This window comes from Plectropomus leopardus, unplaced genomic scaffold (assembly GCF_008729295.1).
Source record: "Plectropomus leopardus isolate mb unplaced genomic scaffold, YSFRI_Pleo_2.0 unplaced_scaffold35, whole genome shotgun sequence".
Lineage (NCBI taxonomy): Eukaryota > Metazoa > Chordata > Actinopteri > Perciformes > Serranidae > Plectropomus > Plectropomus leopardus.
Genome location: NW_024638244.1, coordinates 83,994 through 104,706, shown reverse-complemented (window position 1 = coordinate 104,706; position 20,713 = coordinate 83,994). Strand labels below are relative to the sequence as shown.

Below are 20,713 nucleotides of genomic sequence, written 5' to 3'. Positions count from 1 at the left end.
ATGCATGTGATTTCATCCGTTATTTAAAGAATCCAGAGGGCACCTTTGATCAGAACGGCCTCATGCATATTGATGTGCACCACAGAGGGAAGGACACCAGAGACATTTAAAAAAAAAAAGTTTTTAATATGCTTCCAGTTGATTTAAAGTTGAAGAAATGAACTTTGAGAATGTTGTCGACATATACTCCAGATGATTTAAACTCCCATGTGTCTTTGCAGCCAAAGGTAAGGGCAGCGGCGGCGTGAAGACGGCCAAGCTGTACGCCTGGGTGGCCCTCCAGACTCTGCCGGAGGAAATGGTCATCAGCCCCTGTCTGCTGGACTTCCTGGAAAAAGCGCTGGAAACCATTCCCATCACTCCAGTCGAGAGGAACTACGCAGGTTTGTTTGCTGCGCCGTCAGAGTCTATCTACTTATTTCTAACTTTTATCTTCTCATTTATAACTTTTATCTACTTATTTATAACTTTTATCTTCTCATTTATAACTTTTATCTACTTATTTATAACTTTTATCTACTCATTTTAGGGGTTGACAGATTATTGGCCTGACTTATTGGGACCGACATTTGGCATTATGACCATTATCTGTATTTTATTTCACTGATAGCCAATAAAATTAATTAATTAAAAGGTTCAAAGAAAGTGTTAGCATGGGAGGAACTTCTACTCTATAAAACCACAGGGAGATATTTTACTACTTTTATTTTTTACCCACAATTTTTTTATTTAGATTTCCATGTTTTTGCAATCATTAACACGTAACAAATAGTGACATAATACAGAACAAAACAGATGGAGAAACAAAAAAATAGAAAGGTGGAAAAAATACATAAAATAAAAACAGAAATTCTCCTCATATGTTAAACATGGAAATCTATACAAAATGGAGTAAAAATATTACAATAAATACTAAATATGAGACGCATTTAAAATTTGGTTCAGAATCTGCATGATCCACAAAAATGAGTCATTTACTTCACTTTACGAATAAAATTGCTGGGAACTTGTTGTATATGATGTTGACAGTTTCAGTTTTGCTAAAGGCATTTAAACAAAGTTTTGTGTTGGAGTTTATCTATGGAGTTATCTATATTTTGACATTTTTATCGTAAATGCATATTGGTTCCAAATATCGTTTATCGGTCTCAATAACTACTAATAATCAGTATTGGTAATGGACCTGAAAAATAAATTGGGGCGACCCCTACATTCAGCTGTTTATTATGGGAGTGCACTGACTTGCACTGTTTCAGTCTTTTAGGGGAAACGTGATGATAATTTTCTTTATGTATAGAACTGCGTATTGAAAATGACAAATAAAAGAAATCTGAAATCTTTATGGATCCTGTTCCTGCAGGACTTTTCTTCCTGCTTGTTTGGCATTCATAGTAAAGTGTGTTTGTGTGTTTGTGTATCTCCCATCAGCTGTAACTTCCCAGGAGGAGGACATGGCTCACTTTGATACAGTGGAGCAGCTGGAGGAATCCACCACCTCTCTGGTTTCCTCGTCCACTTCGGCCTACTCCTCCTTCCCTGTGGATGTGGTCGTCTACGTCAGAGTCCAGGTACTGACGACCCAGCTGATATTCTCATACTTAAATCCTTATTGTAGCTATTTTAACCAAATATGTTAATTTCTCCTTGTACTTTTCTTTATACCTTATAAATCACCAGTAGTTATATATTATATCCTCATATTTTTTCTATCTCCTTTTGGAAAAAGTCACCCCAAATCAAAAATACACATTTTTTCCTCTTACCTGTAGTGCTATTAATCAGTCTAGATAGTTTTGGTGTGAGTTGCAGAGTGTTGGAGATATCAGCCATAGAGATACCTACCTTCTCTCCAATATTATACAACTAGATGGCCCTCCACTGGTGCTCAAAGTACCAAGAAAATACATCAACATTAACGTCTCTTTCCAGAAATTATGACCCGGTTATTGAAAATGATCATAGACATTGTTTCTTTCTACCCAACTACACCCGCCATCCAGGCCTGGAAAGGTTTTGGAAAGCTAAATATACCATGAAAGTTTAGGAAAAGTCATGGAATTTTTTTTCACAATTTTTTTTCTTTAAAATTGCCAAAAATGTTTTAAAATAAAAACAAAAGGCCAACATTTTCTATTCTTCCCACAGGTTTTGAGTTGCTTTCTTTAAAAATCATCCTTAAAATAAATACTTAATACAGTTAATACAGCCATTTAAAATTTTATCCCCCTCCCCTAAGCTAAAATATAAAACAGAAGTCCCCTTTTGCACCCTTATCAGAATTCATTATTTTTAAAAAAGCTATTATATAGTAATAAAAAAAATAAATATTGATGGGCATTTCAAGGATGTATGGTCTTGAAATGAATGAAAATGAAAATGAACCCTGTACTTAGGATATGACCATATTCAAGATCTAACACATGATCTACTCTCATATCATGATGTTAATGCAGTATCCATATAATATCCACCCCCATACATGATAGTTACATTAGGAAGTGCAGTTTTCTACTGATGCTGTTAAAAACTCATATCAATATCGTGAGCCTTTCGTGATGCTTTCATAATGCAAGTTGTTTTTATGATGACGATGGAAATAATATATAGATCTTGTTTATACCTTCAGTCTCTTTTTACTATCCATCAACCTGTAATCTCATACATGCAGACACGCAGTTACACACTTTACACTACAGTTAACAATCAGTTATTGTGTGTGTTTGCAGCCCTCTCAGATCCGCTTCAGCTGCCTGCCGATGTCCCGGGTGGAGTGCATGCTCAAACTGCCCTCCTTAGACCTGGTCTTCTCCTCCAACCGAGGAGAGCTGGAGACCCCGACAGGAGCCCATCCCACTGAGGGTTCTCACCCCCCCTCCTCCACTCCACCAGGGCAGCACATCCCCAAACCCCCTCCCAGCAAAGGTACGCAGAGCATGTCTTGCGGAATAATGAAGCTCTAACATGTGCACGGTTACGTGAAAAACAAAACCTCTTCAGTCAAAAGTCAATCAAACACTGCAAGCGCATCTATTATGTGTCACCCCACGCCACGTCTGAGCCCTGTGGGATTTAATGCTGCTCACAGCTTCTTCTCATCCAATCATTACTTTCCCCTCCAGTCTCTTTTTGCCAGGTTTTTGCTTTTTTGTAAAGCATTCAAGATCTTTTTTTTAATTATTTATATAGTTATTTATAGGGACAATGGAAATTAAGTATTAGTATTACTTTAGCCTGTTAGAAACAAGCTGTAGTAACTGATAATTCACATATAGAGATTATAGCTGTTGTTAGTTTCCAGCATCGGTACCTATTTAGGCTTTTAGTAAAAAAAATGATAAAATATAAGATATCAAGGTTACATACAATAACGGCCATTCACTAACAGTTATAATAAAAAGAACACAAAAAGGTAAATATTTACATCAAGATTACATAGAATACTGCTTGTAGATAAGTGTAGATTGTGGTGCATATCCATGTGGGAATATGGTTTGTTTGTTTTTTGTTTTTTTAGTTTGATTGTTTGTTTTCTGTTTTGTTCTGTTTGTGTGTTTTTTTATGCCTCTCAGAATTACTTATGTAATTTTTAATTATTATTTTATATTGTGATTTTTTTTTTGTTATATATACATATGCATATGAAACATTTGATTTGATGACCATAGGTGACATTTTAAGTGGAAAAAAGTTCAATAAAATATTAATGGAAAAAAAAGATTGATTACAACAGTTACAATTAAAAAAAAAAAAAAGAACAAAGACACTTATATCAAGGTTACATACACTTACAGCACTCAACTGTAAGACATAAAATAGTTTAAAATGCTCACTTCATATTTACTATATATTACATTAATATGCGTGTGATGCATTCATTTTTTGCAGACAATACGTTCTGATTTCTGCTCTAATTATCCTCCTCCTCTCTATTATGGAACTTATTCATTCATGTCAAATACAGCTTCAATGAATCCCTCCTGATTGGGACTGCTCATCTTACCTCCTCTGTGTTTTTTTTCCCGCCCTCCTCGGCCTCCTTCCAGCATCTCCGTTGCTGGGGAGCCCTCTGGGCCGGAGCCGCCACAGCAGCAGCCAGTCCGACCTCACCGGCCCCCCCAGTAACTCCTCAGGCCTCAGCTTCACCGCCTGCATGTCTGACTTCTCCCTCTACGTCTTCCACCCCTACGGCGCCGGGAAACAGAAATCTGCCGTCACAGGCCTGCCTCCAGGCCCAGGGACATTAGGTATGGAGAAGGAAAACTCATTATAATCCAATGTGCTAATAATACAGGGCTTTGGCTGCTAATGTTACTGCTGATAATGACATCTTCATCTTGCTTTACTGTAGATATCATGTGCAAACGTGTGCTAGATCTAGTGTGGACGGGGTTAAAGGAACTCCATATGATATGATATTTAGAACTCTAATAAAGCGGCAAACAACTGTTTTTCATGTAAAGACATAGTGGTATAATGGCGTCCTGAGCAGAGAAAGAAGTCGTGCTACCTCTGTTACCCCTTTACCACCAACATGGAGCCACTTCTGTTCTGGTTCCCACACCTAATTTTGAACCATTAGGAGCATTCCCGCAAAGAAATATTTTTGGTTCAGTGTCCAAAAAGTTGGCAACAGACTGAAACCAAAAAATAGCAGGTTGTTCTTGACCTGAGGTGCAACCCATGATGACATAAGTGGGCGTGTCATATTCCACATGGGCGTGTCCACACTTTTTTGAATGAGGGCCAGTGGCTTCTCCTATCATACGGTCATAAAAGAAAGAAAATGACAGAAACAAAACTATTTCATCTTTAAGTGAAAAAGTGTTCAGCTGTCCACGACTCCTAAAAGCGGCAGCCCTCGCTTTCGACTGAATGCTTCTTTCCTGTGGCCATGTCTGCTACCTAACTGGAAATATCTGGTGTTAGGTAACCATTAGTTAGCTTTTTTTTTGTTGATGAAAACAAAACACACCAGTTTTGCAAGTAGTTCCTACTTGGTGCCTGTCTACAAACTGTATGATTATCCTGCCATTGTGAGGTGATATGTTACATAAATCTATAATAATAAATGCACAGTGATCTTGCTTGATTAGCCAATCATATGGAGTATTTTAAAAGATAAGCTTAGGGCTGTTTAAAAATTGGCCTGAGGGCCAGAAGGATTGAAATGAGATTGAAGATCGTGATGATTATGGCTCTTTTTCCTGAAGGTACTGTTGATGAGGAGACTTCTTCAGTAACAGGGAGAAAAGACTCTCTGAGTATCAACCTGGAGTTTGTGAAGGTCAGCTTGTCCAGGATGAGGCGTACTGGAGGTCCCACCTTCATCGAAAGCTTCATTCCTGCCAAAGGTGGTAAAATGGACACCACCCTCATCAACATCTCAGGTACGTCGTCAGCCCCAGAAGAAGACGTTTCATTTCAGTTCAGTCTCAGACACTCAGCAAGACTTGGAGTGGAGTTTGTAAAGGTTGATTTTGGGCCACATGAAGTCAGGGGATTTCCCTCACTTCCTGTCAGTTCCAATAACAATGAAAAAAAAAATCATGAAATTCAAAAATTGTCTTTGAAGTGATATACAACAGAAGTGAATACTTACTGTGATGGATCCTTGGGGGATATGAGATACATTATTAGGCTCAGTCACAGACTTTTATCAGCAGCACTGTGGGCACATTGATGTGGGCTACCCCAAGACGAAGGCACAGTGAGTTCATGAAGTGATGAAAGGGACATTTAACAAGCAGGAAAATGAGACTGGGGAGCATGATAGATGACTAATGCACCTTTCCAATCTCTGAATATCAAGACGTAGTGGTGCTTATTTTTTCCCTGTTGATTTGTATTAAGGTGAATATTCTACCAATTTGCTTGCACTGTAGCTGTTTAAAGATGTCTCATGCATGAACACGTTTAATATTCTCTCTTAGCTGTGTGTGACATCGGCTCAGCCTCCTTCAAGTACGACATGAGACGACTGAGTGAGATCCTGGCCTTCCCAAGAGCCTGGTACCGTCGGAGTATCGCCAGGCGCCTCTTCCTGGGAGACCAGACCATCAACCTGCCAGGTGACTTTCTTACCACTAAGTGTCTTTCCTCTTTCTTAGAGTTGGTTTTGTTGACAGACACAGTATGGTGTGTTTTTACCACTCTGCTGTTTTGAAGAAAATAACCACTGGCTCTTGTGTCAGCTTTTCTGGGCTTTTCTATGATACTGACAGAACAACTCTTTTCTTAAGCTTGCACAAGCCACTGTGCTTTTTCCAAAATGACGACTTCCTGTCTGTTCATCTTTTAGTTTTGTAGGAGAGTATTGCTGCTATTGCCTACTTTTAACATAGCCCTCAAGTAAAATGAATGATATGGACAACAAAATAAAAGGTTTTTTGTATATTTGGATGGGTGGATGGATTTACTTACTTACATAACTGCTTATTTACTTACCTACTTCTAAATGTAATTTTGAACCTACTTTTACTTACCTTTATTTCTTCGTTCTTTGCTTACTTACCTACTTACATACATGATTTCATGCCCACTTATTACATACGTGATTTTTCACTTACATACTTAATTAACTACTTGCTCACTTATTTACTTACTTAACAACCTTCATACATAGGTAATTTCTTACTTACTTACATACCTACTTACCTTGTTAAATACATGATTTCTTATCCACTTATTACAAATGTGATTTTTCACTTACATACTTAATTAACTACTTGCTCACTTATTTACTTACTAAACAACCTTTGTACATATGTAATTTCTTACATACTTACCTTGTTAAATATTTCTTATCCACTTATTACATATGTGATTTCTCACTTACATACAGTACATACTTAACTACTCGCACACTTATTTACTTACTTCATACATAGGTAATTTCTAACTTACTTACATACCTACTTACTTACCTTGTTACATATGTGATATTTTACCCACTTACTCATATATGTTATTTCCTACCTATTTACTTACCTACATACTAACTTGACTATTCTCTTATTTACTTACTTGCTCGTCTACCGACATAGAGGTAATTTCTTTCTAATTTACTTGCGTCACTGTCTATCTCCACACAACAGTCCACATAAGGCCTAGTATAAATACATTAGACTGTGCACAACAACATAACTACATGGAATACATCCTATACGTCCACATTTGTACTTACACACCAATGCACATGACAGTTACCAGTGTATCACTGTCGCTGACTTATTTTCCTGTCCTGTCCCAGTACTGTAATGAATAGTGACATTGACTCCCACAGAATTCCCCCAAAAATGTCTCCTTTAAGTGGAGGCAGTAATGATGGTGAAGAAACATGGAATAACAGGGGAGAGTGGGTTGACTTATACTTTGGTAGAGTAGTGACAGAAAGTGCTTTGAGTTTTAGATGGCAGAGTCTTTGCTGGTTGTATGAAATGATGCCATGTCAGTCTTTGTCTACCAAGTAATCTCAGCAGGTTTAGCTTGTGTTCATTTTTAATATCCCATCTCGCTGACCTTCCTTCAGCCAACATTTCCATCCTCTGCTTCATGTTGACATTTCCAAGGCTGCCCTTTACATATGTATGTCTCTCAACCTTTACCTCTCTTCAGCCTCTGGCCCCGCCACCCCTGATTCTGCTGAAAACGTCACCCAACACCTGTCCCCCGAGTCCAGCCGCAAAGCCTATTGGAGGACGTGGGACGGCAGCACCGGGACACAGCACATTCCCCAATCCCCCAATGTCTTCTCAGAGCACTCCACCGGAAGCAACATGTCCCCTGGCGGCCTGGGACACCTCAAGTCCCCTGCACCTGGACGCACCAGGAGTGTGTCTGATTCCTCTGCTCCCAGGAGAGGTGATTATGAACACTCACTGTCTCAGCAGATGCGACTCCAACAAAAATATTATTTTTAGTTTCCAAAACACCGAATGTGCTGGGTGTCTTTATAGAGAAGCACAATTTAGATGTTAACAATGTACAAACCAATACATCAAACATCTCAACTGCCTTTTAATTTGTCTTTGCTTGTTCTTTTCTAGACTCGGTGACGAAAACTTCCACCCCATCCTTCAGTAAAAACGGGAAGGCAGCAGGTCAGCAGGGGGCGCCGTGGGAGACACTCGTGGTGTTCGCCATCAACTTGAAACAGCTCACGGTCCAAATGAACATGAGCAACGTCATGGGAAACAATACGTAAGTGCTCACAGTTTCTGCACCGTTCAGTGTAAATCAATAACCCTTTAAACCTGGATCAACATCAACCTTCTCAGGTTGCACTCAGATGCTTATCACAAACATTTCAAACCTTTGAAACCTTAACAAAGTGCTTTAATATTTTCTGAAAACATGAGGGAAAAGGCAATGAGCAACTTCACAAGAAATGTCCCGCAAATTGCAATAAATTGGTAAAAGGTGACAAGAAAGAAAAAGAGAAAAATATTAGAGAATTGTCAAAAAAAGAAGAAATGTACAAAGAACTGTATTAATTTTAGCATGTATCTACATGTTTTCATTTCCTTTTTTGTCCTTTCTTTTAAGGCTCATTTTCAGTTTTGTTTTTTTTTTGTAGCTTTTTACTAATTTAATGCTAAATTTTGGGTCATATCTTGCTCATTGCTCATTGTTGTCTTCCTATGTTTTCCAAGAAACCAATTTGTTTTAAAGGGTTAAAACCATCACAACAGACATGAATCAAGTGTGATGTTAAGATTTTAAGATGCTTATTGGTCTTGCTGAGAGTTAGATGAGAAGATGTATACCACTCTCAGACAATAGAGTGGTATTGGTCTTCCCATCTGACTGGAATCTGAAGCAAATGAGCATATTTTAAAAATTCTTTTAAATATTGCGGAATTAAAAGGAAAATATCATGCTGACGATGACGATGATGAATAAGCAGTTTTTTCAGGATAAAATAATCTCCCGGCTGTATATGAGCTTTTTTTAAACCGTTTATTCCCAATGTTTTTTACTTTCTCTGCAAAAATGTACCAGCTGATGCAATAGTAAAGAAATATTTATACATAAGCAGACACTCTTATGGCCTATATGGATGCATCTTCAGTGTTGCTTAAACTTGGCCTCAAACTTAAATGCTGCGGTGATTCTGGTAGATGAGGGATTAACGTCAGCCATGAAAGCTGGGACTGATAGACAATCATTAGTGTTAGAGAACGTCACTTTGCTGAGGGTGTCCTGCTGGACATACTATGTGTCCTTCTATGGTGCCTTCCCCTGAAAAAAGAGACAACATTTTTTTCTTTTTTTTTGACCTTTTATGTATACTTAATATTTATATGTACTTGTTTAATTTCTGATCAGTCATCTATGGTTACGCCAGTCCGCACACACATATTATCATACATAGACTTTTGCACTGGTGTAACTTTACTTACAAATCCATTCTTGGACTGCTGCCAATGTATTCATCCTCCTGCATGTCACTCAAACAGTGCAGTCAGCCAACTGACATCTACTGATTATAATACACTGACTATGGAAAGGAATGTCATACAACCCCACTTCAAAAAATCCAAGCCATTCCTTTAATCTAACAATGGTGACAAGAAAAAAAAACTAAAACAAAATATCTACTTGCAAAATGTTATATTTTTGTCATGTTTCATGTGTGTTAGTGAATGAAATTTAATTGCTAATAAACATATTGTGATTAAAGTTATGATGACATGAATTAAACATGATGGTCCTTTATCGCCTACTCTTATGGGCTCCGCTCATCTCCTGTACACGGCTGTATCAAAATATGCAGTTGTTACAACTGTTTTCTTTCCATTTAAGGCAGAATAGCAGAAAATCCTGCTGAATCACTGACAAACACAACACCCTAATAACCAAGACAGTAAGGTTTCATGAGCTGTGCGTCATCATGAAGTGAAAAAATATCTTCTCTGGAAATGTGTGGGCTCTCTGAACAACACAAATGTCTCCTGCTTCTTGCTCACCAAGTCAGGGTACGCTAGACCTCTCTGTCTCTGCTTTAAATTATTTAAGACTTAAGAATATTCTTACTTCATTAAAGCATTCATGCACAGGTGTTGTCTTTGTTTTAAAGCAAGAACTGTATCGATAAGAAACAAAGCTGATGGTTTAAAAAGCTGACATGTCAATATGATTTAATGCTCAAGGTTTGCTGGTGTTTTTTTTTTGCAGTTACCCGTCTTATCTCCGAGCAAAGTTCCCACAATGAGAGTCTTATATGTTTCATAGAGAGCACTTCTCCATTATTCAGCAGCACTCACACTTGTGTTTGCCTCCACAGCTGGACAACCAGCGGGTTGAAGAGTCAGGGCCGGCTGTCCGTAGGCAGCAACCGGGACCGAGAGATCAGCATGTCGGTCGGCCTCGGGCGCTCCAAGCTCGACTCCAAGGGCGGGGTGGTGGGTGGCAATATAGACGTGAACACCCTGGAGATGGTTTGTAAGTAAACAAAGCATCAACTTCGCAGACATCTGGTGTTTTTCTGCAACTCATTAGCAGCGCTTGTTCTAGCAGACTGAAACTGGATGTGGACCTGAGCCAGAGTTCAGTGCAGAGTTCTCACACAGCACCGGGAGCGGAGCAGGGAGAAAATTACAGGCTTAAAAACACTCTCACATTTTACACTCACTGTGCAAATATACACTTTATTTTATATGGTGCATTTGGTGTTTAAATAAGACACATTTTTCAAAAGAACGTATCTAAAAGTCTTTATTAATTTAAACCTGTCCTTATGAGTATTTCTGGTGATTCATTTCTCCTGCTGCAGATTTACATGCAACAATGGCTATTAATGCATTTCTTTTAGTGATGCACCGATTTATTAGGCCAATACCTGTTTTAGCTAATAATCACCTCGTTGACTGTCATCGATCCATCTGCAAATTAGATGACATTCACCAATGGCTGATGTTTTCGTTGTCACATCAGTTGTAAACAGGTTAAAACCATTGCTTGAGACTAACAGCATCCTGTCACCCTGGAGACAATAGAATCATTTGTTAGGGACGAACAGAGGCACTACAACTAACCGTCGTCCTAGTGGGCTTGTCCTGTAGGATACAAACCTGATGTGACTGCAGCGGTACGTCTGTTGGAATTGGCAGGAGGAGAGGTAGTTAGCATCAGCTGTCAGCAGCTGGTGGCCACAACTAACAGCTAACAAAGGTTACATTCAGGGCACGTCAAGACGAGAACAGCTCTAATAGAAACGAAAAAGTCTTTCCTTTTCGTTTTTTAAAAAATCTACATTGTTATGATATGTGTAAACGATCCTCTTGTAAAGGGATCCACAAAAACAACCGCAAACGCTGTAGTATGCATGCGAGGCACCACGTGCATGCATGAAGTGCAGCTGTGATGTCACCGTTCTCACAGGATCCGCGCATTGCCAGTTTACACAGTGACTGAAGGGGTGGTGTTTTCGAAAAACTTCACTCTGGAACCTGGTTTCAAAAGTTTAACATTTAATGCAAGATCCATTGCTGTGTAAATGGTCCCTTTGTTTTAATATGACACATTCAAGCTCTTTTCAGTGAAAATGAGCTTTGAGTGAAAGTGAATAATAACTTTTTCTTGAAATATTCACTTCAGTTTTTGCAACGCAAACTCTTTGAAAATGAAATATATAAATTCTTGATACTGAAAGTTTTTAAGTTAGGAAATTTGAATAAATGAAGCGAACTCATCATACTAACCACTACATTTTAAATTGACATACTGTATTTTCATGTGTGCTTTTTTTATTGTTTTGTTTATTTCGATTTAATACCTTAATACAGGCAAAAAAAAAAAAAAAACAATGAATGGAAGTGAAAAATATTGCAACCTGTTTTACGTCTTTTTTTTCTCATCCAGCTTGATGGCCAGGTTGTTGTACAAACAGTCAATAAATGCCATAGCGCTGACTTTTTGCTGTCTGAATTGTAGCCCACATCTCGGAGCACCCAAACCAGCAGCCCAGCCATAAAATCCAGATCACCATGGGGTCGACAGAGGCGCGTGTGGACTACATGGGCTCCAGCATCCTAATGGGAGTTTTCAGCAACGCTGACCTGCAGCTGCAGGACGAGTGGAAGGTCAACCTGTGCACCGTCGACACCAGCCTGTCAGAGAAAAGGTGTGAATTGAAATGATGCAAAGCAACAGCTTTGGTTGAACTATAGCACGCCTGATAGAATGCTAAGATGCTTCTTTTATGTGCTATGAAGTTTTTTTTATCAATGGGATCACAGTTGAGTTTAGATAAACACACATATCTGCATCAAAAGCATCTGAGAATTCCAGTTTTGCTTTCTGAGACTTTCAATATGGTTTTCTAAATTACTTGGCACGCCAGTCTAACAAAATGATGATGCAGATCTTTCACTCCAGATGCAGCTGTGTTTAATCTACATCATTACCATCTGCCGCTCACCTCGCTTTACTGTTTTACACAGTCTTAATCTTCTATCTTTCTGTTTTTCACCTTTTCCCTTCCCATCTTTTCTCCCGTCTGTCCTTCCAGTGAAATCTTCGTCCATGGAGACCTGCAGTGGGACATCTTCCAGGTGATCATTTCACGCTCCACCACACCAGACCTCATCAAGATCGGCATGAAGCTGCAGGAGTTTTTCACTCAGCAGTTCGACACCAGCAAGCGGGCCCTCTCCACCTGGGGCCCCGGTCCCTACCTGCCCCCCAAAACCCCTGTCATCAACACGGAGAAAGGATCTGCAGAGCTGTGTAAGCACGCCTTTTGCATACTGCTGGGAGAAATGCAGACTGTCACATACTAACACAGCAAGTGTCTTTATGCTGGTAACAGGAAGTGATCTGATTTGTAATTCTAAAACTCCTCATTTATATACTACTTTTTCAAACAGTTGACACGAAGGTTCAACTACTGCATGTAATCAAACGTGCTCAAGAGATTAAAACAAACAAAGGCACACATTTAAAAGAGTGGAGGCTATGTAAGGATAAAAACAACATAATACACCAAAGCTGATCCCGTTAGCAGCAGCAGCAGCATGCCTCATGTTCAGGTCAGGGTTGATTTGTCTGCCCACACCCCCCCCCGGCTCCTCATTCTGTGTCTCCTAACCGTCTTCGTCACACAGACATGGACGCGGCCCATCACCGCCACTGGCCCGGGGTGCTGAAGGTAATCGCCGGCTGCCACATCTCCCTCTTCCAGATGCCTCTGCCCGAGGACGCCGTGCAGCTGGGCGGATCAATGAGCCTTCATGGCAATCACATGACCCTGGCCTGCTTCCACGGGCCCAACTTCCGCTCCAAGTCGTGGGCTCTCTTCCACCTGGAGGAGCCCAACATCGCCTTCTGGACGGAGGCGCAGAAGATCTGGGAGGACGGTGAGACAAATTGTTCTTTGTGTAGATGGTATTCTAAAATGATTACACAGGCAGCTGTGACAGCCGCAGTCAGAGGCATTATGTTTTTGGGTTGTCCATCTGTCCTTCTGTCCGTCCCTTTCTCGTGAACATCATTATGCGAAAGCCTTGAGAGAATTTCTTCAAATTTGGCAAACACATCCACTTGGACTTTAAGATGAACTAAATAGATTTTAGTGGTTGAAGGTCAAAGATCAAGGTCACTGTGACCTTCTTATTCTTGTGAACATAATATCTCAAGAATGCATTAGAAGGAATTTTTTTTAAAAAAATTGCCACAAATTTCCATAATCCAACATGAACTGTTCAGATTTTGGTGGTCAGTGGTCAAGGTCATTGTGACCTTGCATCTGTCCTAATTTTTTGAAAGTAATATCTTAAGGATGCATTGATGGAGTCTCTTCAAATGTGTCTCAAACATCCATCCGGACGGTAATTATGATCTTGTTTTTCTTATTCTGGTGAACATATTTCAAGACTGCATTAGAGGGATTTTTTCAAAATTGGCACAAACGTCCTCCAGGACTCAATGATGAATTGATTAGATTTTGGTGGTCAAGTTCACTGTGACCTGCATTGTGGATGCATTGAGATATTTTCTTCAAAAATTCTTCAAATTTTCAAAAAACTCAAAAATGGACTAATTCTATTTTGGTGGTCATTGGTCAGAGATCAAGGTCACTATGACCTCATCCTTTTCATTTATGTGAAGGCAGTATCTCTAAAACCCGTTGAAAGAATTTCTTCAAATTTTGGCACAAGCATCCACTTGGAGTCAGTGATTAACTGATTAGATTTTGGCGGTCAGTGGTCAAGGTGACAGTGACCTTGTCTGTTTATTTTTCTGATGATTGCTCTACGGCACACAATGACTTTCAGAAAGAACAAATCTATCCATCTACTTTGGATCTGTCCCATTTCTCATGAACACAAAACCTTAAGATCCCATTGAGTGAAACTCTTAAAATTGGGCAAAAACATCGACTTGGACTCAAGAATGAACTGATTACATTTTAATGGTTAAAGAGCAAAGCCACTGTGACCTCTGGCCGTTATTTACGTCATAACTCAGGAACAGAAGGGTAGACATTTGGTCAGATGTTGCATTGGTGACACTAATCTTGGGTGTCCATCTTGAAATCTTGATTATTTAGATCGTCTGTGGTCTTGAGTTGAAGATGTGTGTGAAGCATTTACATTCAAGAGTTTGTAGCTTATTTGCAACAACATCCATGTTTGAAGCTGCGTTGGCTCTCATGGTTTCATATGAGTCTGGACAGACATGGATGTGACTGTCACTGCAACCTGACAGGTTATTCTAGTTGCTAACTGACTTCCGTTTCTGTCACATCCAGGCTCCAAAGATGATTCTACATACATCGTTCAAACACTGGATTTCCATCTTGGTCACAATACTATGGTAACCAAACCCTGTGGTGCCCTCGAAAGTCCAATGGCTACCATTACCAAAATAACCCGGCGGCGGCATGAAAACCCCCCACATGGAGTCGCCACAGTCAAAGAATGGTTCAACTACGTCACTGCCATGAGGAATGAAGGTAAAAATATTCTTACTTACTTGCGACCCATCAATTTTGGATCCTGATATAATCACACAAAAAAATGCAGGGTTCAACTTGTTCCTATACCTATCCAAATACATCAGCTCGGAGTATCATGGTCATACCAATTCTCTCCTTTTCCCAAAATTAAAGCCTGTAATGGGGAATTTCCCCATTTTTCAAAATTTATACAGTTTATTCCTGTTGTCTAAGACAGTTGAAAAATATTACCGAACATGAACACTTCACTCCCAAATCCAAAATCTGGAAACTGAGACCACCAAAGGGAATGTATGGGTACATAAACTGAGAAAACTACAATAGAATAAAGCTCATTTAGGTATAAAAAACAAACAAGCATCCAGTGGGTCCACAAATTTAGTCTTGCAATTTAGATTGTTAAAAATGATGCAAATTTTGTTATTTTTAGAGTGGCAGGCGAAGCAAAGACGCGAAACTTAAATGACGAAAGAATTTTGAATCTTTTTCTCTTTTCTTTTTTTTTGGGGATAATAAGGTAGCCCTGTAACAATCAAGTTCACCTATACGTAGAGTTCCATGAGTGTCATTTTTTTGTGCCTCAGTGGTGGGTGGAATTTGCCACCAGCATGCCAATTTTCGTGACTTTTGGTTTCATGGTTTTTGCTGCATTAACATTTTTAGTGGAGAAAGTATAGGAAAAAAAGAGAAATTGACAGAATGCTCCAGCAGGGGGCGCTGCTGCGTGGTCCCCAAAATCTGAACATTATAACCTTCATGAAGTTAGCTTTTATTGCAGACTCGGTGTATTAGAGTGCATTAGTGTCAGCTAGGTTTACCTAATAAAGTGACAGTTGAGTTTAAATGGTTGCTTCATTGTTGTATCTTCTCAGACTTTAAGCTTTTCTCCAGACAGCTCTGACTAAAAGAAGACAGACAGTTTTTTTTTTTTCCCAAAGAGCTGCTCTCTGTCTGCCTTTCCTCACAGCTGCCGCCTCTTATCTGAAATGTAAAATGGGTTCAGATAATATTTAACAAAGAGGAGAAGCAGAGAAGTGTGAACATGACCTTAAACTCAAAAGAGTTGTGACACGTCTTTATCTCTTGTTTCAGAGCTGAACTTGCTCAGGAACGTGGAGGCCAACAACCAGGAGAGCGGAGTGGCGGCTAAAAGCTCCAGTCTGCTGAGCAGCTTCCGCAGCTCCTCCAGCTACAACCACGAAACTGAGACCATCTTTGCTCTTCCCCGAATGCAACTGGACTTCAAGTCCATCCACGTTCAAGATCCCGATGAACCGTCTCTATCAGGTAAGACTGGACCCCACAAAGTAATCGAACAGTACATAAAGGCAATAAAGCTTTTGTTGAAGTCTATTCTCCTACTGTTTGAGGTCAGACTGCATCCTTCTATCATTTTACTCCAAAAATATTGTGTTAACTGTTGCCCTGGACTACCATGACTTCAGCATAACGGGACAACCACAGTAAACTTATGTTTTTGGGGTTTTTTTTGTTGTTTTTTTTTTTTTTTGTTTAAATACTTATGTGTCCCTTTGTATCATTCTGTGTCCCCTCTCTTAATTCAGAGGTTTTTGTGTGTCTGTGAACACAACACAGGCAGAGTTCACCATGAGTTCTTTTTTTTTTCTCAGCAGCAGTTTGTCACTCGCAGAGTATCTTATCATCTTTGGTGTCCACTTTGAAACTGCACTGATTGTATAGATCTTGCAGATGTGTGTGAAGCATTTACTATATTTTTTTGTTTTTGTTTTTTATTTTCCTTTTTTGTCAATTTTCTGGTCATTCTGGTCAAAAAAAGACACTAATTTGTTGCTATTTTAAAAAATAATAATAATTTCTTACTCTTATCGCCTTCCTTTCTTCATTTTTTTTAAAGAAATCAAGCTGATTTGTTCCAGTTTTAAAGGGTTAAACTGGGCCTGCAATAACATGTAGGTCAGCCTGAAGTACCATGTAAACACATAACCTTTTATATTTGTTGGACACCATGTTTGTTTCTGAGGTGGACAACAATGCTACAAATGATATTTACATATTTTGCTTATTGTAATCGATTTGAAGTGTGTGTAGTGTACTTTATTACCATGAAAGGCGTAGTTCCTTTGTCTCAGTGTCTGTTTCCTGCTGGCTACTAGAGGCTGGTGCCTCGTGCACACTGAAATCATACTGTGAGAGGTTTTTCCTGTATTACAGGCAATGCTGTGTCTGCAGTCCACAGCTTTACTTTTTGTTTTTTGTTTGTCCCAGACTCCAACAGTAAGCCCAAAGTGGAGTGCAGCGTGGTGACAGAATTCACTGACCACATCTGTGTCACCATGGATGCCGAGCTCATCATGTTTCTCCACGACCTGGTGTCCGCATACCTGAAGGAGAAGGAGAAAGGTTTTGTCTTCACACCGTCCTTCAATCATTACAGTACTCTTTCAGTCAGTCAGTGAGACAATAAACAGTGTTTAGTCTTTTCCACATTCTCTGGGACACATTCATGAGTCATCTATACAACAACTGCAGTAGAGAAAAGAGTTAAAATTAAAGCTTGTAAACCAGACATTGTTCAATACGTCAAGAAAAAATGACTCACAAAGTGTCCAAGGACAAAAACAATATGAGCACATCTGCCTACCTGTGAAGCTGTGTGTGTGCTGTCGGACATGTTTTCGGCGAGCAGCATGAAACGCAGGCAGCTGAGTGTTATTTTCACACACAGCAGGGAGGTCAGAGTGCCCAATGCAGGCAGCATTTTAATGGCTCTCCCATTGTTACAAAAGAACAAATTAGCAGCCTTTATGCCGGCAACCTCCCATTCTTCATGACAATTAGAAAAGTGCCACGACTTTGTTCTGTTGATTCTGCCGCTGAATGGAGAGAGAAAAGAGGTGAGCGCTGCAGATTCTCAGGCCAGATGGGTGTTTGAATGTGAATAGAGTGGAGATCTATACTATCAAGGTGGCGTAACAGCTCTGAGGGAAAATTAATGAATGTTTATTGTGTTGTACTCCTGGGTGTTGTTGTTGAGGAATGTGTTGGCCGTGTTAAAAAGGGAAACACGAGGGCAGCAGAGCGTGCAAAGCAATAACCTCTCTCCTTCCCCTCAGCCCTGTTCGCCCCGCGGATGTTCGCGGCACGGCCCGGACAGAAGAGCCCCACGGCCCTGCATGACGAGAGCTCCTCAGACAGGGACAAGGACGACAGCATCAACTACACCACGGTGGACTGGAGGGAGTTCATGTGCAACACCTGGCACTTGGAGCCCACTCTCAGGTCAGCTCCGCTCCACCGCACCGCGGGCATTTAGAGTGCGGCGTTTTTCCTGTTAGCAGACGCACACACTGAGTCACAGTGCTCGTTCATGAATAATGCTCGCTGCAAATCAGATAAAGAGAAAAGAGCACGTGCAACACCGTAAGCGTCATTCTGTGTGACCTTGAGGCTACAGCGGGTTCCTGCAATGACGCACGGACCTCACATACAAATCCTCATGTTCAAGGTCGTCATGCAACATTAAAGAAATGCAAGACACACAAAGGAAATGCATTCCTTTTTTCACACTAAACCTTTTTTTCACTGTAAAAAGTGACTTGTCTTAGAAGTAGCATAAAAAACAGGCAGATGAGTCTTATTACTGTTTCACTTAAAGGATACACTGAAACCCCATTCTATCTGTATTCAGCTCATTTTCTGGATTTGAGTATTTTTGTCATGAATATTCCTCCAAGCACAAGTATGTAAGTATTGGAAATACAATGTACTAAAAGTATCAAAAGTAAAAGTACTCACTTTGCAGAAAAACAGCTGCCATCAGGTTTTATTATTATCTATCTGAATTAATGTCAGTTTGAATTAATATGAACACTGTTAAGTCGATAAATCTATACAAATTCATTGTATTGTATACGCACATCAGTTCGTATATTATACAAATCTTATATCAGCCCTCGAAATCCACCTCTTCAGACCCACCTATCAAATATAGAAGTTAGCAAGGCTGTGGAAATAACTTATTTGAATTCTTAATTTGGGTGGTGTCCCAAAATGAAAAAAAGACTAACTCATGTAGTCCTGTGAATCACAAGGATGTTTACAGTTTTATTTCTTTCAGGGTGATAATGTCATAAAATATGACAACAGACATTTAAAGCGCCATTCAAAAACCTCATGGAAGCTTCAAATGTTAAAACATGACAGTCTAAATTCTACAGTTACATTCTAGCAGTATTTGTGAGGACATTCCAACTCAAATAACCTAAAATAAAATAAATTACTTTCTGTAGTTCTAAAGCACTCTTCCCTAAATCTGAGTTGAAATAATTCCCAGTTATTAGCATATAATGTCTGAAATGCATCTAGCGCTGACTAAAGTAAACACGTCCTCCCTCTTCAGGCTGATCTCCTGGACCGGCCGGAAGATTGACCCGGTGGGTGTGGACTACATCCTGCAGAAACTGGGCTTCCACCATGCCAGGACTACGATTCCCAAGTGGCTGCAGAGAGGCGTGATGGACCCGCTGGACAAGGTGCTGTCGGTGCTCATCAAGAAGCTGGGGACGGCCCTGCAGGACGAGAAGGAAAAGAAAGGCAGGGACAAAGAGGAACACTGAGACACACACACACACACACACACACACAAACAAACACCACTGTAATTTAAGCTGTGCATACACACACAGGTCACATACACTGTATTACTGCAGCCACTATTGTACAACACACGTTACCTGCTCCCGCCTGTGAATCTCAGCTCAGTTGTTTGGCGGCTCTGACTGAAGCGTTTTGCACCGACGTCGTTTTCTGTACATTTTGAACAAAGTAGCAGCTGTTAGTATTATTTGACTGCTTTAACGGTAAACCCTGCCTCTGCCTCTTTACCTGTTGTAAATGACCTAACTGAAATCGCTTGAAAGTTTATTTTAAGGCTTACGATATTTCATGAGAAATGATTTCTTATACCATTGCCTTTTCTTTGTTTCCCATGGAACACATGGTAGATATGCTTTATGTCTTTTATAGTGTAGCTGAAGATATTTAAGAACAGTTCGGTGACAGTGTTCTTTTTTTTAAATTTTTTTTGATGTGAACAAATGAATTCTGGGAGGTTACGGCACATCATCCATCAGTCATGAGGATGACTCGAACTTGTAATTATCGTTTGAACCAAGATCACTATTTATGAGTATGTGAAATGCAAAGTCTATAACATGTATTAGCTTGGTGTGTCAAGCTTATTTTTGTCCTTTTTTTAAAATCCATACAGTAGAACCAGTGTATATAATTCAATTTCTTAAATATGTTGATTTCCTAACTTAATAAAAATATTGCCATTCAATTTTAGATGAGGCTCAGGTATCTTAATTTGTGCAGTTGGTCAAAACTAAACTTTTAAAAGGTAAAAGTGAATTTTAAAAAAAAACAAAAACAAACCTGTACACGTGGGGGGGGTGTTTGTGCAATTAATTTACAATTTTTTTTTTAGCTGCTGTTGTCTTAAGTACTTGACTATTGTCTCGACTAGTGTGACTATTTAGGGAAAAAAGGGGGAAAACGCAACATAAGTCAGTTTTTCTGAACTTTCACACTGTGAATAAATCAACCAATCACATAGCACCTCTAATGTCTGAAAAAAATAACCCTAAAGATGTTACAGTTGCGTCATCGGGGTCATTTAAGCTTCGGCTTTGACTGAAAATGTAAAAAGTCAGCAAAGCCCAGAAGGGTCCAAAAAACCTTTCACCATCTTCTATACTGTCTCTCACGGTA

At 39.6% G+C, this 20,713-nt stretch overlaps 1 protein-coding gene across 1 annotated transcript; it reads left to right on the top strand.

Moving 5' to 3' along the window:
* The first annotated feature begins 205 nt into the window (after window positions 1-205).
* LOC121938830 (transmembrane protein KIAA1109 homolog) lies at window positions 206-20,287 on the top strand. Its single transcript, XM_042481987.1, has 17 exons — window positions 206-383; window positions 1,429-1,568; window positions 2,727-2,922; window positions 4,044-4,244; window positions 5,211-5,387; window positions 5,931-6,068; window positions 7,615-7,860; window positions 8,046-8,199; window positions 10,286-10,443; window positions 11,935-12,124; window positions 12,512-12,729; window positions 13,107-13,358; window positions 14,753-14,956; window positions 16,052-16,246; window positions 17,207-17,341; window positions 18,055-18,220; window positions 19,341-20,287. The coding sequence occupies exons 1-17, from the start codon at window positions 299-301 to the stop codon at window positions 19,555-19,557; spliced, it is 3,072 nt and encodes a 1,023-aa protein (XP_042337921.1). The 5' UTR covers window positions 206-298; the 3' UTR covers window positions 19,558-20,287.
* Window positions 20,288-20,713: the final 426 nt, after the last annotated feature.

Bases quoted from the DNA above. Each gene is read 5' to 3' on its own strand.
- LOC121938830 (XM_042481987.1), top strand. From the start codon at position 299: ATGGTCATCAGCCCCTGTCTGCTGGACTTCCTGGAAAAAGCGCTGGAA. The intron at 13,359-14,752 runs GTGAGACAAATT...TGTCACATCCAG, and splicing joins GCAGAAGATCTGGGAGGACG to GCTCCAAAGATGATTCTACA. The intron at 14,957-16,051 runs GTAAAAATATTC...CTCTTGTTTCAG, and splicing joins CACTGCCATGAGGAATGAAG to AGCTGAACTTGCTCAGGAAC.